The sequence below is a fragment of the Sander vitreus genome, chromosome 7 (genome assembly GCF_031162955.1).
Source record: "Sander vitreus isolate 19-12246 chromosome 7, sanVit1, whole genome shotgun sequence".
In the NCBI taxonomy this organism is placed as follows: domain Eukaryota; kingdom Metazoa; phylum Chordata; class Actinopteri; order Perciformes; family Percidae; genus Sander; species Sander vitreus.
The window spans coordinates 21540431-21555642 of record NC_135861.1 but is presented as its reverse complement, the minus strand read 5'-3'; the positions used below and the strand labels follow the sequence as shown (position 1 = coordinate 21555642).

Here is a 15212-nt window from a genome sequence, read left to right as displayed (position 1 = left end):
TTTTCCTTGACAAAAAATAAAATCTTTTCTCATACTTTGAGGTTCAAATATCTTGTCTTTAGAGATTGGCTGAGACAGCTGCTGACTATTACAGTAAATTAGGGAAGAAAAGTGTGAAGACAGCCCACGCTGCAATATGTTAAAGTGCTGCTGTTGAAGCCAACAGGCCTTTGGGCTCAAGCTTGCAGGACAGCTATACAAAGAGGCAATACTGTTCATGCATACGTGAGAAACTACATGCACATACAGTCATATATGTACATGCAAACACATATATACACATGCACATACACACACACAAAGGTTCCTGGGGCAAAGATGTATATCCCTGTCCAGCTCTGCATCAGCATTCCCTCTCTTTCCGAACTTTCTATCCCCGCATTGAACCTTGCCTCCGGGGCTACCTCTTATCCTCACTGACAGGATTCACTTCCTCAGTGTGCACGGATAGAGGAGACCTATTGTGTGTTTGAGTGCCAGAGTGGGCGTAAGGAGGCAGATGTTTCCGTCTAAAGGTTTGAGGAAGGAGATGCAGTAGAGGCGCATATCCTGTCTCCAAAACAGTTTTCCCTTTCTCTCACATCTTCCCCTCAACACACATCACTAAAAACCTCTCTCACAATGAGCATCTCAGAGATGAATAAGGAAACCCGAGATGAGTTCCCACAACAGCACGGCATAATGTTTGTTGTTCTGGGTTTTCTCCATCCTCATGTATCAAGAGGGGCTTCAAGATCGGAGTAATTTCTCTGTGGGATGACTCACAGGCAGAGATGCTCTTAGGAACTGCTGAAATGATAGACCGTTCCAGCACTGAATTAAAAAACTCTTTATCTATAAACAAAGAGAAACAAAGGGCTTACATGGGTATTTCCAATGGCTGAATACTCTAAATCCATTGGGAGACTGTGTGGGTCGAGGTCAATTAACACAATACTGGCTAGCTCGCCTCTACCAGTGATGAATTCAGAGCAAAGGGACATTCCAACATTCGCCATATTTGTTTTTGCTGGCAGCAAGTGCAGAATGACAATGGCGCTTAGTTGCAGCCCAGATGAATGTTTGAAGATTCCCACACACTCGCATTCCTCAGAATCATAAAACGCATCTGTTAACACTCAACTGACACACTTGGGAAGGCTTTCCCAGTGGGGAACAAGGAACAAGAGAGCATAGAAGAAGAAGAATGTAGAGGGAGAGACGGACAGAACAGACAGCAAAGAACAGCAGGAGGGAATATATATCTGGAGAATACTCACTAAGTATGAGAAGATCTCCTTTGACGTCCCCATCCCACTCTGATCCACATCCACTTGGACAATATCTGTCCTGTCATGTGCAGACCTCCCAGTGACACACACCAGCCTGGGAAATTTAAAAAGAGTGTGACCTGCTTGTTTGGTTGTCAAAACATTATAATCAGAGATCAGTTAATAAAAGAACTGATGATAATGGATAAGAACCCTCAAACGAGCATCATATAATTTTAATCTAATAAACTAATTTTTAAAAAAAGACTAAAATTGCAAGTGAGGGGAACCAATATAAAGATAAAGAAAGAGATCTTGATCATGACAGCTAAACAAAGACACGTAATTATTCTCGGACAATGGTGGTTATGAACTAATTCATCAGACCATATTGCATTTACATATGGAATCCAATAAAGCCTTGAGATGTCAGATATTTGGAAATGTAAGGGTTCAAAGCTCCTTGGACCAGAGGAGATTAAGGGGCTGCTGAGGCTTGTTCTCTCGCCTCCTGGCTGTGATTAAGCCTTGTGTCATCAGTGCACGCTCTACAGGGACGTCTCATATTAATGACACAGTGGTGTACTGAGGCACAGGGATCTACTGTTCTGGGTCCTCACTGGGATAAATGTTCTGTGGGGGGGAAACCCAACCTTTATCACCTCACATGTTCCCCCTCCAGCTTAACACCCTGTCGGTTTATTTAGTCAGGTGCCTGGTGCTACAGTGGTTATAAATTCTCAGCGAGTATTCGGATGATTGACGGAGGAATTGTGGGGAATTTACATAAGCCGAAGAGCTGTGTTTTGTGTAGGAGGACCTGGCAGGACATACGGTGAGGTGAGGCTGGGCCGGACAGATTGGGGCTCGGCTGGGGTCAGGCCGTCGGGTCTGAGACCAGCGTTGACTCAAACAACAACTGTTCTGTTTTAACTGAACCCAAACCACTGCAGCATTTAATGAGCCCAATTAAAACATGGATTTTCTTTATAAGCCTGAATAGATGTTAAAAATACTTTTAAATTACCTGCAGTCCCAGCAATCTGTTAGTCTACATTTAATTACAGGAGCATCAGGTAAAGAATGTCATTACACTCAAATTATACTCCTGTCAGTTATGTGCCATGAGGGCAGAAGCGCACCTGTTTGAAGAAAATGCGTCATTTCATATGCTCTGATTTAGGGAAGAAAGAAAAATAAAATGAAACATAACTATTCACAGATTCAAGCCTGAGGGAAATAAGAGCAACTGGAGCCTGAATCAGTCCAAACCTGTAGGATTGCTCCAGGCCTAACTGGATTTAGGCTGAGAATCAAAATCTAGTCAAATAAATACAGTGTATCTTGTAGAGTACAGACAAAGGCTTATCAGTAGACAGAAGGTGTGATGAATTAAGCCTGTAGCATTTGAACAGTACACAGACACTGGGTGTGTCATGGTTTCTTCAGGGTTAAGTTAAATTTAAGACTTTTAAAGACATTTTTAATACCACATAGAATGCAGTTAGTTTGTAATACCTCATTGGCGGAAGCATGAAAGCATAATGGAAACCCCGTAGGGACGATATGGCCTTGTTATTTATCATTATCATCATTCATATCACTATTTTAGTACTTCTGTGCAGATAGGACAGTTATTTTCATTATTGATTCTCCTGACAATTCTTTTCTCGATTAATTTGATCTGAAAAACAGTTTAAAAAAAATTTCCAATACAGTTTTCTGAAATCCAAGGATGTCTTCAGATTGTTTTCTCGATTGTCGTGTTAAAAAAGTATCAATTATCAAAATAGATGCTGATTAATTTTTTCATTGTTGCAGCTCTACCCGCAGTATACAACAATCATTTCTAATGACATAATTACTGAAATTACTGTGACCTAGACCTGGAAAAGTGGCAGGAAATGGATAGATCGATTAACCAATAAAAAATGATTAATTAATTTCAGTTCATTTAAGTTTCTGCTAAATCCGACAATTGCCCGTTGTGAGATGATTAACTTCCTATAACTACAACTGAAAGTAGCAGTAGCGACAGTGCTTGCTACAGGTCTGATAGTGGTGACTGAAACGCCACAAAAAAAACATCCTCCTGCATGCACAATCTACTGCAATCTACAACAAGCCCACTTTTAGTTTATAGGTGTGTGACGTCTCCCAACAGCCCGCTATTAGATACTAAGACATACAAAAAAGACTTAAATGAAAGGCTTTTTAATTACTGTTTAAGGCCGTTTTTGAGAAAACTGAAGATGTCTGCAGACTTGCAGATGCCCTGGTGTGTGTATATGTGTGTGTGTGATGTTGATGCAGTGTGATCCCATTTAAAGGACATGCAGACTCCCTGAGCAGACAGAGGCTGGAATGACCCCTGCTCCACATTCCAGCTCCGCCCCACTACGGAGATATTTATGGGTTTCAGAGAAGGATATTTTGTCTAGTTTTGAAGATGTCTCTGATCATTTCCCCTGAATGGATGAAAAGGATCAATATCAATCATGTCTGGGAGTGTTTGGATGAGAGTGTTGTCTGCGGTGAAGCTAAATAGACAGGGCGAAGGCCACTCAAGGCTCATATGAAAATGTTAGGGAGGGCAGCAAGAAGGACCTGAGCCAAAAATCTAGAGAAGTACTTCAGTAAATGAGGTGTGCCTAGACTGACTGTGCCATTAATTAAAATGTTGACACCGAGTGAGTGGAGCACAGTCTCTCCAGTGCTGCACATTCTTCTTGTGGCACACAGCTGTGAACTTTCACCTCACAGCATACGAGCAGACACCTGTCTCAACAGCCATGCTAAATGAGGTCACACTGGTGTGTGTCCTGGTGAGTGTGTGTGTGTGTGTGTGTGTGTGTGTGTGTGTGTGTGTGTGTGTGTGTGTGTGTGTGTGTGGCATTTCTGCAAGAAACTGTTTGAATTTTAGATCTTCTGAATGAGAATATTTTTTTGTGAAACAGGGTTATTTTGTTTAGTCCTCACATCTTCAAGAGTCTTTTTTTTCTAAATAAGGTTTAAAATAAGGGTGACTATAAGCTGAGCTTTAAGGGATGATCATATCTAATCATATCAGCATGAGGTTTCAACAAGGATAGGAATGTAAAGGTGTACGAATGTTCATGAAAGTCAAATGTCCTGACATTGTCAGATGCACTGACGTGTTATGATTTGTCAGTGCCACTTCCCGCAATGAGAATATGCTCTGCTGTCATAACAACCAGCCTCAGGAGCCAATGAGGAATGACGACACCAGATGAGAACACCCCTGGAGTGAAATGTGATTCGTTGTTTTCGACATACTTCGTGAAATGTGTCAGGCAGCTGGAGTGACAGGTAAGACCCGCAGGTCACCCTCTAACTGGTCTTAATACAATGATCGGCTTCAGTGGAGCAAGACCAGATAAACAATTCCATTCAAGGGACATTACAGATACTGAATGGAAGTTTGGATGTAACTATTGAGTTACTGACTTTCATTGAGGTCTGTTATGCCAGTGTTAAAGTGGGGTCCTGCTGTCTCCATGGTGACAGTGTGATGGTCCCTGAGCTACGGAGGGATGGCTATGGAGTCAATTAAAATGAGAAGTGTGCTGCATAATAATATTTGTGAAAATAAGCCTCATGAATACATGAAACCTAAACCATGCGGGATGTTTGACGTTCTATTTTCAAGACTGCTGGAAGTGCAGGAGGATAATTATCTATGATAGTGATTTGTGAGAGGACGTTTAGTAACTCATTCAAAACTTCAAAACCAGGCGTGGTTGGAGATTTTGGTGTGTTATGATAGTAGTAGCTAATGTAGCCTCAAGCTGTTAGCCTGAAGCAGAGCTTAGGAGCGGGCTACAGAGGTCTGGTAAGATGACTTCTTTCTAACTTCTCACCCGCAGTTTTTATATTTTTAAACTCATTGTCTCCCTTTGGAGCCACAAAAGACTTTATGCAACTTTTTCATATATGCTGTAGTACTCCCCAAAACCTGTAAATGGACTTTGATGAGTAAAATAGGTGGTGTTTCCCTTTAAATATACTGTAAAACCTGTATTACAGGTATTCAATATTTTGCAGTGGTTCCCAAACTTTGTTCAACTCATTTCAACTTTAATAATTCTTTTCATGCTTTTTCCTGCAAATAAGGTCTGCCAGTGTGGGACAGCTAGCTTCCTCTATCTATTAAATGTAATAAGTCAGGTATCTCTCACTGTATGAAATGGTCTGAAATGGTTCAGGTCTGGTTTCACTCTGCATTCAGGGCTGAGATGAAGGCTACAATACATGACAGGATTTCTTTAAGGTTTATTAACTTTGACAAATCATTTCCATCTCTGGATCTCTATTTCTGCCTGCCATCCACCTGACCACTCACCTGGCTGAGAGCATGTCAGGTTACCATGACAACAGGTAATTGTATGCTGTCATCTCAGCAGTCCTAATTGCAGCACAACTGCTTATTTTAGCAGCATTTTAAATATAAATGATGTTCTGTATAGGACGTGCTCTTGTCATACGCAGCTTGTCATTCTGACAATGTAGAATATGTAAAACCCAATCAAATAAGTACAAGGGGAAAAAAGTGTTTGCACACTGCTATGCTTTAGCAAACATTTCAGGAACAGTTGACATAAGCCTATATATGCAAATTTGTGAATCATAATTGAGCCATGTGTTATAGTACTTACTTTACAGAGACGGTGTAGAGCTCAGGCCGGAGAGTACATAGCACATCTCCAATAGAGACCTTTACTGCTCCAGCCCTCCGTCCCAGGTTCCTGCCCTGTACTGTCAGCAGGGTGCCTCCTTCCAATGGACCCCTCAGGGGGGAGATCTGACAAAGACAAAATGAAGTAATGAAGATAGGGAAAGAAAAGCCTGTGAAAAGCCTGTAATATGCACAATACATTAGAGCTTGTAAGTAGATTACTTCCCTAAAAATGTTCCACTGATGACGTTGATAATGAATATGACAGAGAATTAAGAGAATGGAGATGCCTCTGATGCTGACATGGAGGGTGCCACACAGAGAGATAAGGATAAGTGGCCTATGTAAGTATTCTTCTGCTGAAGACTGTGATCTAATATAATTGACACACAGTTTAGGTGTATACACACACACACAAAGCAGACTCTTAACTGTGCCAGTCTGAGACTCTTCAGCTTCTAATCCTCTACAGCACATGCAAATAAAGAGCAGCCTAAGAGCCCCCTTCACATCCCACAAGAGACAGACAGAGTGAGAGAGAAAGGGCTGGAGAGGCGAGGTGGAGAGCACAGCAGAAAGGTGGATGAGTGGGAAGGCAATTTAGGGAACTGAGTGTCGAGAGGAGAGTGAATACTGATGGTGGTGGTGAGAGAGCAAAGCCTCAACAGGGAAATGAATGCAGAGCTATTCCCTTTCATCTGTTATCCTGTGTCTGCTCTGTCAAATTCCTTAGTCCCATTTATGCCGTTGTTCAGAGGCATTCTCACACGCATCATTTCAGCCCGTGCCTTTGGTCTCTTAACTATATTATATATACTACATTCAAGAGCCATGGAAAGAAAAGAGAGAACAGTCCCCTCTCCAATCACCACGGAACACAGCTTCAGAGATAACATCTCCGACGAAGCAATCTACCCTCATTTTGCCACTGTAGCACAGCTAGCCCAGCTGCGTACATGCTTTTCTGAATGACCCCCTGGCTGAGCTGAGGTCAGTGTGACCCCTCTGTGTTATTAGCCCGGCTCCGGCTCTATCAGAAACTGAGCTTGAGAATGAAAACAGCCCTTCTGTTTGGTCTAGGTGAGGAGACAAGGTTTGGCTCTGCATACAGATAATTTGAAGCCCGCAAGAGTGACAGCACAGATAAATAAACCATATTTCCCAGCTAAAATGGGAAGGCAGTTAAGTAAAGAAAGAGTGTATTACTTTTAATATTGTGTGAAAACAAACCAACCCATTACTTCTACGCGTTGTATGTTTTTGTGCTTTTAAATATCAAGTGTTACCACATTGTGCCTACATATATATATATATATATATATATATATATATATATATATATATATATATATATATATATATATATACTTCCTTTGACAAATGCCCAACGACTTGAGCACGTATGTACACATACTGTAGCATGGCAGACGAATGAAAAGCACCCACCCTCTCTACAGAGCTCTGCAGTAACCAGAATTATTTATCATCACTATGCGTCTCTCAGCACCTAGTGTGTCTCTGTGGTGCCATTGAGCATAGACATAAACATCAGCTGGCATGTTGTTCATTTACACCTCTTACAAGTGTGTGAGTCTTGATTTACAGCGCAAACTCTGCCAGGCCTCCAGGGAGATCACAGGGTGTGAATGGGTCTCTGCGAAAAGTAAATTCCACAAGGAATGTCGGAGCTATGAAACGCATTTGAGGACTAAATTATTCCACATCCTTGTATTCAAATCAAAAAATATTTTAAAAGTATTGTACATGCAGATATGCAACCTGCGCTAGATAAACTACCTAACTGATAAAATCCATATGTTTTATTTTTATTTTCTTGTTCCGAATAGATCTCTGTGAGGCCAGAGCTTTCATCTTTCTCTCCTCACTCCAGTTCCTCTGCATCACACTAATCAAGGAGGACGTGAGGACAAAAACAGGAAAAGGCTTCTCACTATACTGTACCCCCTCTCCATCCTCTCTCCCAAACCAGTTATGCCTCACCCAGATCCCTCTGTTCTCTCTTTCTTTTCATGTTGTGGATAAACTATGTTTGGCAGTTCCTGTTTTGCACGCCGAAGTACCTCTAATCAATGTTTTTTTTAAACAGTGAATTAGCCCACACAACATGAGAATAAAGGGCCTGCGGAGGTGATAAATGTCTCCATTGTCTTACGTCACTGCATTGAATAGAGAGCATTTTTCACAATTAGGTGGTACGTAGCAAAGTTTAAAGAATAATGAAGTCATCCTCCATAATATTGATATTTTGGTGCTTGTGATAGAGATTACATGTGACAAAGCAGAGCAAGAAAAACACATTTGATTATCTTAGCTGTACACACAGTCAATAGGTCTATATAACAACAAGCTGCTGTGGTATTTGTGTGTGTGTGTGTGTGTGTGTGTGTGTGTGTGTGTGTGTGTGTGTGTGTGAATGTTTAGGGAGAGTTGATCTTTTCCTCTGTAAGCCAAAATACTCGGGCTCAAACCCCTGTGGATTCTCTGGGAAAACATGGCTGCCAAAGCATTGCATCATACACCCCACAGAACGACAGCCCCCAGTATCCTCTCTCCAACCAGCTCTCCTTAGAGAGCCAGTGGGATGTGTGTGTGTGTGTGTGTGTGTGTGTGTGAGAGAGAGAGAGAGAGAGAGAGAGAGAGAGAGAGAGAGAGAGAGAGAGAGAGAGAGAGAGAGAGAGAGAGAATAAGAGAGAGTATTGCAACAATGGTCTACCCACGCATACGGCATCTCAGCCCAGCTAACTTCAGTCACATAAGAAGTCCACATAAGTTAGACTCTCACAGAGCATCCTGTTAGTCACAGTATGCTGACAGCTACAAAGAATGAGGGATAATCGTGAATGCTTCAATATGGCCTATTTGTGTGAAATATTTTATGTGTGTGTGTGTGAGTGAAAAAGAGAGTGTGTATGTCCATCTGCTTTGTTTTGCTTGCTTATTCTCCTGGGCTGACCAGGTTTTATCTACAGGAAGTTCAAGCTGACTGGGTATCATGTGAGCCGTGCTTCCCATGACTGCCTACGGTTGTTGTGCTGATATAAGGTTTGTTAGTGGCAGAAAAGGCTTGAAAGATGGCTCTAAACACACTCCCATCACGACTGGACAAACAATGCATGCAAATGAGCTAAACAGTTTAATGAAAGGCCCTGCCGTTAATCGTGATGATCATTTTGACGTGACTGCACTCAGATCCTGTGTGGTTTTGCTTTTATTGTAGTCATAAATCCAAAACCCTTTCTGGTTCTTATTTGCTTTCTTTTAGTTTCTGTGGGTTTCTACATAAAGAGCTCTACACATATAACCCATCCACACAGTTTACACTCATATTGTAGTTCCACAGGGCAAAAGGTGTTCCCATGCCCTTCTGAGTGACTGCAGATTGACTCCACTGTGTCCCCTGAGGGCTGTGGCTAAGTGAGTGTTAGTGTTATTACTGAGTGAACTGCTTTAATGAGACTCTATTCAAATACTCCCTCAGCAGCTGACGCTGGACAGACAGGGCATGGGGCACTGCACCATGTGAGTGACCCCATGATTTACCATTTTATGGCTTGAAAATAGAGCCTGGAGGCAACAGAAAGGAGGTGGTCGTGTGGGAGTATTAATGCAACCATTTCTAGCCTGCATTCATGTTTAACGTGTAATCTTACCTTGTGAATCTCAGGAGCTGGACATTGATCGCTGATTGACTGGCAGTCATCCCTCGGCCTGCAGCTGTTTTCACACCAGCCACAGAGGTGGCCCTGATCCTCCCGGCCCCAGCACTGGGAGCAGTCTGAACTACCCACTCCACAGTTGTACACCTCCACTAGAGGGAGGAGGAGAGATCGGGGAGAGACAGAGAGGCAATTACAGCATTACTGATCTGCGCTTGCCTTGTCTGGTAAACTTAAGGTACTGTAGAATTTTTGTATTCTTTAATAGCTGATATGAACCATATGGGCCGCATGCTCTGAATAAACAGCATAAGCATTTGCAGGATGATATATTCATGGCTATAAAAATAAACCAGGAAAAAAAGAGAGCTAGAGGAGTGGAGAACAAAGCAGATGATTATGTTCATGTTCCAATGTGCCTCCCAGTGAGAAATCCCATTTGTATCGCTGCATGTGCATCTGTGCATGCATTTCTGTGCATATTGCAGTGTGTGTGTGTGTGTGTGTGTGTGTGTGTGTGTGTGTGTGTGTGTGTGTGTGTGCGCCTGCATGTGTGTGATAAAATGTGTATTTTTATAAATGTGATGATTCTGCATGTTATGAAGCCGACGTCATGTCCTTAACAGTGCAGAGTGTCTGGCAGAGGGCTGTTGTTCACATGCTAGACACATGGACTGCGAACAGCACATCTGGGACTGGGATAGACAAAGATTGGCATGTAGCTGCATTATAAACACCATGCCAAGTTCAACAACATGCGGGCCACTTTTCATCATCTCACTATTGTCATGGAGCTTAAATTGTATTTGCAACAATAGATACGGACATGGCTTGTAAGGGGCATTGATAACACCTTAAATTGCAGCGCCCGTGTTCTATAGTCATTATGTGTAATTAGATGGTAGCGGAATATGATATTATGGTAAATTACTAGTTGGCAAATGATGTGTTGTGTTGTGAAAGGCAGTCTAAAACTGTTTGTCCCTGTAAGCGATTCTAAATTTTCTTCCAGGTGTAATCAATTCCACCAGTCTCATCAGAAAAACATTTGTTCACAGGTGAGCAACACTGGCAGCTATGTCAGATTTTTTTCTTGTTTTTGGTAGTTTCTAATTATGCTGAAAATACAGGAGAGCTGAGAAAACAGCTGAAGCGTAGCGAAGCTTTTTAAGTATACATAACAATGTCTTACCTCTCATGGGCTGAGGGCTGTCCACAAAGACATCCTCCCCCTGCGGACTAAAGTATCCTCTCCTCTTCAGGTTGAGGTGGTAAACCTGGCTCCTCTGATTAGTAGACAACTACATGGACAAAAAAGGTAGGGGGCAACAATAAAACAGATTGTGGATCTTCTCAGTGTGAATGTTTGTTAATTTGCCTCTACATGCATTTACTCCCTCTTGCTGTTGCTCTAGATAATAATGGGTTCTTAGTCAACTTATAAACAAAGGTTTTAAATAACTGCAATAAAAACAAGTTACAAACGAGGCTTAAATCGTCCAATAATGAATACATGAACCAGTAAATGCATAGTAACTGAGCAACAGCTTAACTGATCTTTAGTCAGACTTAGAAAATTAGATAGGTCATGGTCTGTACTTACTGTTACTCCGCTGCACCTAACAGCCGAGCTGTTCAGCCATGTGGCCTCATATCGCTGCTCTGTCCCAAAGTCACACTCCAGCTCCTCCCTCTGTTATGCAAAGCACTTATTTTAAACAATATATTTCAACAATAACAAGTGAGCAATCTGTGATATCATGCTGTTCTCAGAATGGCATAACCATTGCTTTGGTACCCAACTCAAGATTTGCAAAGAAATGCTCTCTCAAACATGTCTGGTAACAATTGACAACTCAGAATGAGTACCAGGAAACCGAAATAACCCACAATAATTGTCCCTGCCAGGAAAAGATGCAATCCATTGAACATTCATATTCATAAACATCTGGACTCCCACACCTCTGCAAGTCATCTGGGAGCCAGAGTAATGAATATGAATTCATTCTTGATAAAATCAGAGCCCTGAGTTTAACTGAGCCAAGATATGTGACGGTAAGACCATAAAGAAGCTAACCTAGGTAAGAGGAGTAAAAGATAATTACTTAAACTGGAAGAAATCGTTTGTCTGTGAATCCAGCCAGCTTAAATTGGTCTACTTTTTTTATCGCCCTCTCCAGGATTTTGCTATTTCTTTGTGCTTTTTGACACCAGTGAAGCTGGATTTTTTTTGGGCTTCTGGCAGGTTCTTTTTTCCCCAGAAAAACTTTAACATACCACACATTGAAATGTTCCCTGTACTTATGTTCAGTCTGAGAACTAATAGATACTGGAGGACAAATTTAGAAGCACTTGCTTGTTGCTTTATGTTTATGACTGTAACTGACAGTTAAGTCTATTTATTTTAGGTTTGTCCAAAAGAAAGTGTGGGAACCAAACTAAAATTCACCACAAATTCTGTCTAAGCGATTGATGCTTCAAGTGACATCACATTTCCTGCTGTGTTGACTTGCTGACAAGATAAAGACATTATTCAAACAAGTCAATTTGTATAAACTATCCTAATAAAGAGTTGTATGAACAGCCAGTCACATCCAGCCTGCCCTGAGGAAGAGTGAGTGAGTGAGTGTGTGTGTGTGTGTGTGTGTGTGTGTGTGTGTGTGTGTGTGTGTGTGTGTGTGTGTGTGTGTGTCTGTATGTGACTCAATGTCTGTGACCATAGCAACACACCAGGAGAGAACTCGAAAGGCCAGCCAGGGTTAGGTGTGTGACTGACCACGCCTGACAACTAGTCAGCTCTGGAATTTTTAGAAGATCCCAGTTGTGGCTTATCAGTGATGCAGGATCAGCGTCTGACTCACTCAGTGTGGATTAAGGATGAGAATAGGAGTTTAAAAAAAAAAAAGATCTGGAAAGACTTGCTGAATATAAAATGAACACGAGTGAAATAAAGCTCCTGGCGCATGCGCTGCATCACACTGACTGCACATTGTACACTGTGCTGACGAAGACACAACTCAGCTAGACACAGTTAGATACCAGAGGCATGGTGGGCTCAGACAGCTGAGCCGTGAGCAACATAAGCATAAAGATACTCGCTCATTCTTCATTTTCATCTCCGTCTCACGACACAGAGAACGCCCAAACTCAGGTTTTGTTCATTCATTGACCCAAATCACAGCACACAAATATCCATCTGTGTTTATTAACTCAGCTTGAAGCAAACACACCATATGCTTCTGTTTTAGTCCAATCATTTTCACAACATGCATACTGGACAAAGTCCAAGTCTAGCTCCATAGCTGGAGGTTGTCTGGCGTACCTCCTGGATGTTGCTGAGGGATAAGGTAAAGTCCTGGGCCATTTCTGATGGTGATGGAGGAACCTCTGAGGCAACCAGGCTGGGACAGGAAGCTGCATTCTGTTAAGAGATGTGGTGGAGGGGCAGGAAGTGACATATAGGAATTTTAAAAAAAAACAGCACACATCCGCAACCCAAAATACCTGTCCTGTTTATCTAGATGAGGAGGAAATGAGAGGATAAAGTCTCGTTCTGAGGGAAACAACAATAGCTTCAAATAGAGAGACGATGAGGGATTAGAAAAACAGACCCACCGGACACTGTGATGGGCTCACCAGAACAGGAAAAACCACCTCCTAATCTCTTTATGACCTACATTACAAATACCTAATCAAGTTTCATGTTTAAAAAGAACCTACAATTTAAACAACTGAAAGTGACTTAGAAAGCACAAGCCTATTGTGCTTCAATATGTTTGTTTTTGTGTATCTTGGGATCAGAAACAGCCCACCTGACTAGGATTTATCGCATTTGCTTAGAAAAATGCAATGGTGTCTTTATTACTTCACTTGTTTAACAAAAGGAGCTCTTTCTCTTTTCAGTGGGTCTTGTGATATAAAGCGGAACGTTAAACACTCATAGCAATAAAACACTAGAACAAAACCACTTGACCAGCAGCTGACCAGAGGACTGTGAGTCACATCATCTCCCCTCTAACATGGGCGAGTACTGTGAGTGGACACAGTCGGACCCCTGCACCCACAAGGCAAAAGTCTGCTGGGAGGATGCCTCTTCACACAGGTCATGGAATTTGGCTGGGCAATAAAACTCCAGAGGGGACAGGAATAATACGATGACTAACTTAATCTTGATGTTGTCAGGAACACGCACTAAGGACAGTGGTATCTTTGGAACTGTAATTTGTTTCAATAAGGCTGCTGTAGATCATTTTCCCAGTTTCACAGCCTTTTTGTGCACTTGTGCCAAACTCTTACACTATTTGATTTGTTTGCTTTTATTCATGTATTTGTTTGGGTAACAGGGACAGTGTACAGCTTCCAAGCTGTACCAGAGTTAACTATAAGCTAATTTACATCTGTAGTCCTTGGTGAGGAATGAGAATCAGTTTTATTGGCCAAGTATACTTACATACACAAGGAATTTGACTTTGGTAGGTGTTAACTCTCTATGCATTCAACAATAGACATGTAGTAGTAAACATTCAGTAGACAAATAGTAGAAACAGAGAATACCATCTCTTACATTACAAGACAGGACCTATTCATTATACAACAACATCACAAGCAACAACAACACGATTTCAAAACATTAAGACACATTAACGCATTTGTGGGTGCATGATTGATTTGGTTTTAGCCATGATTTCTTCTTGAATTTAAAATCAGTAAAGCTGCAGCACTCTCTTATAGAACTTGTACAGAGCTCCAAAAGTTTGTTGCTCTAATAGTGAAGACTGATGTGCCAAACTCTGTGTCACCTCTGTTTGTCATCCTAGTTGTCTTCCCATTATCAGAGCGGCAGTGATATGAATGAGCGGTCATTGATCATTGATCACTTTGTACACTAAACTAGCATCGGTAAGAGACACAAAGCTGTCAAAGGTAGGGAGATTATACTTCTGAATGATGTTACAATGATGGTAACTTCACAGCTTTTTGTCCAGTACCTTAAAAGTTTTTTTGTAAAGTGTTTGCAGTGGAGCAGTATGAGATAAAAAGAGTAGATTACACCCTCATGGGGCTCTACATTGCCAAACACACATCTACATAATCCATTTGTATAGTCACCTACTTAAAATGAAGGGATATATAAATCCATAGCTGTAAATGTAGGTGTAGATTTATCTACTTCTATCTATCTTTGCTGGCAACAAGCAGTCCTGACATTTAGTAATATTTCCCTATAAAAATAGGGACACAGTGAATCTACTCTTCCACATGCTGAGATATCAAACTAAACTGCCAAAAAGAGAAACTTTAGAGGAGCTTTAAAATGGTACATTTTCAACCAGAACCTCCTGAGATTTTATAGCAGGTTTCAACATTTCTACATACTGTGATTGAGACACTTGTAACCTCATACTGAATTACTACATGATTGCTCTTGCCTAACCCATCTGGACTCAGATCATTACAGCACACAGGGAGTTGTTGGACAGCATCTGGATAATATCTGAGTCTCTGACTAGTGGGATCTTAATATTATGAGATCCTCCAGGCGTCTACTTGGTTGATGTATTAAAGAAAAAAGAGAATTACTCACCTCTA

The 15212-nt window shown here is 41.4% G+C and overlaps 1 protein-coding gene across 1 annotated transcript in view; it reads right to left on the bottom strand.

Moving 5' to 3' along the window:
- The window catches only part of plxnd1 (plexin D1), a 63080-nt gene that overhangs the window by 25993 nt on the left and 21875 nt on the right, over positions 1-15212 (bottom strand). The window contains exons 8-14 of the mRNA XM_078255321.1: positions 15208-15212; positions 12946-13044; positions 11227-11316; positions 10816-10924; positions 9618-9775; positions 5927-6072; positions 1260-1365 (exon numbers count right to left, since the gene is read on the bottom strand). The exon at positions 15208-15212 is cut by the window's right edge and continues 95 nt beyond it. Of these exons, the coding sequence (XP_078111447.1) occupies positions 1260-1365; positions 5927-6072; positions 9618-9775; positions 10816-10924; positions 11227-11316; positions 12946-13044; positions 15208-15212 (713 nt within the window). The remainder of the gene's footprint in view (positions 1-1259; positions 1366-5926; positions 6073-9617; positions 9776-10815; positions 10925-11226; positions 11317-12945; positions 13045-15207) is intronic.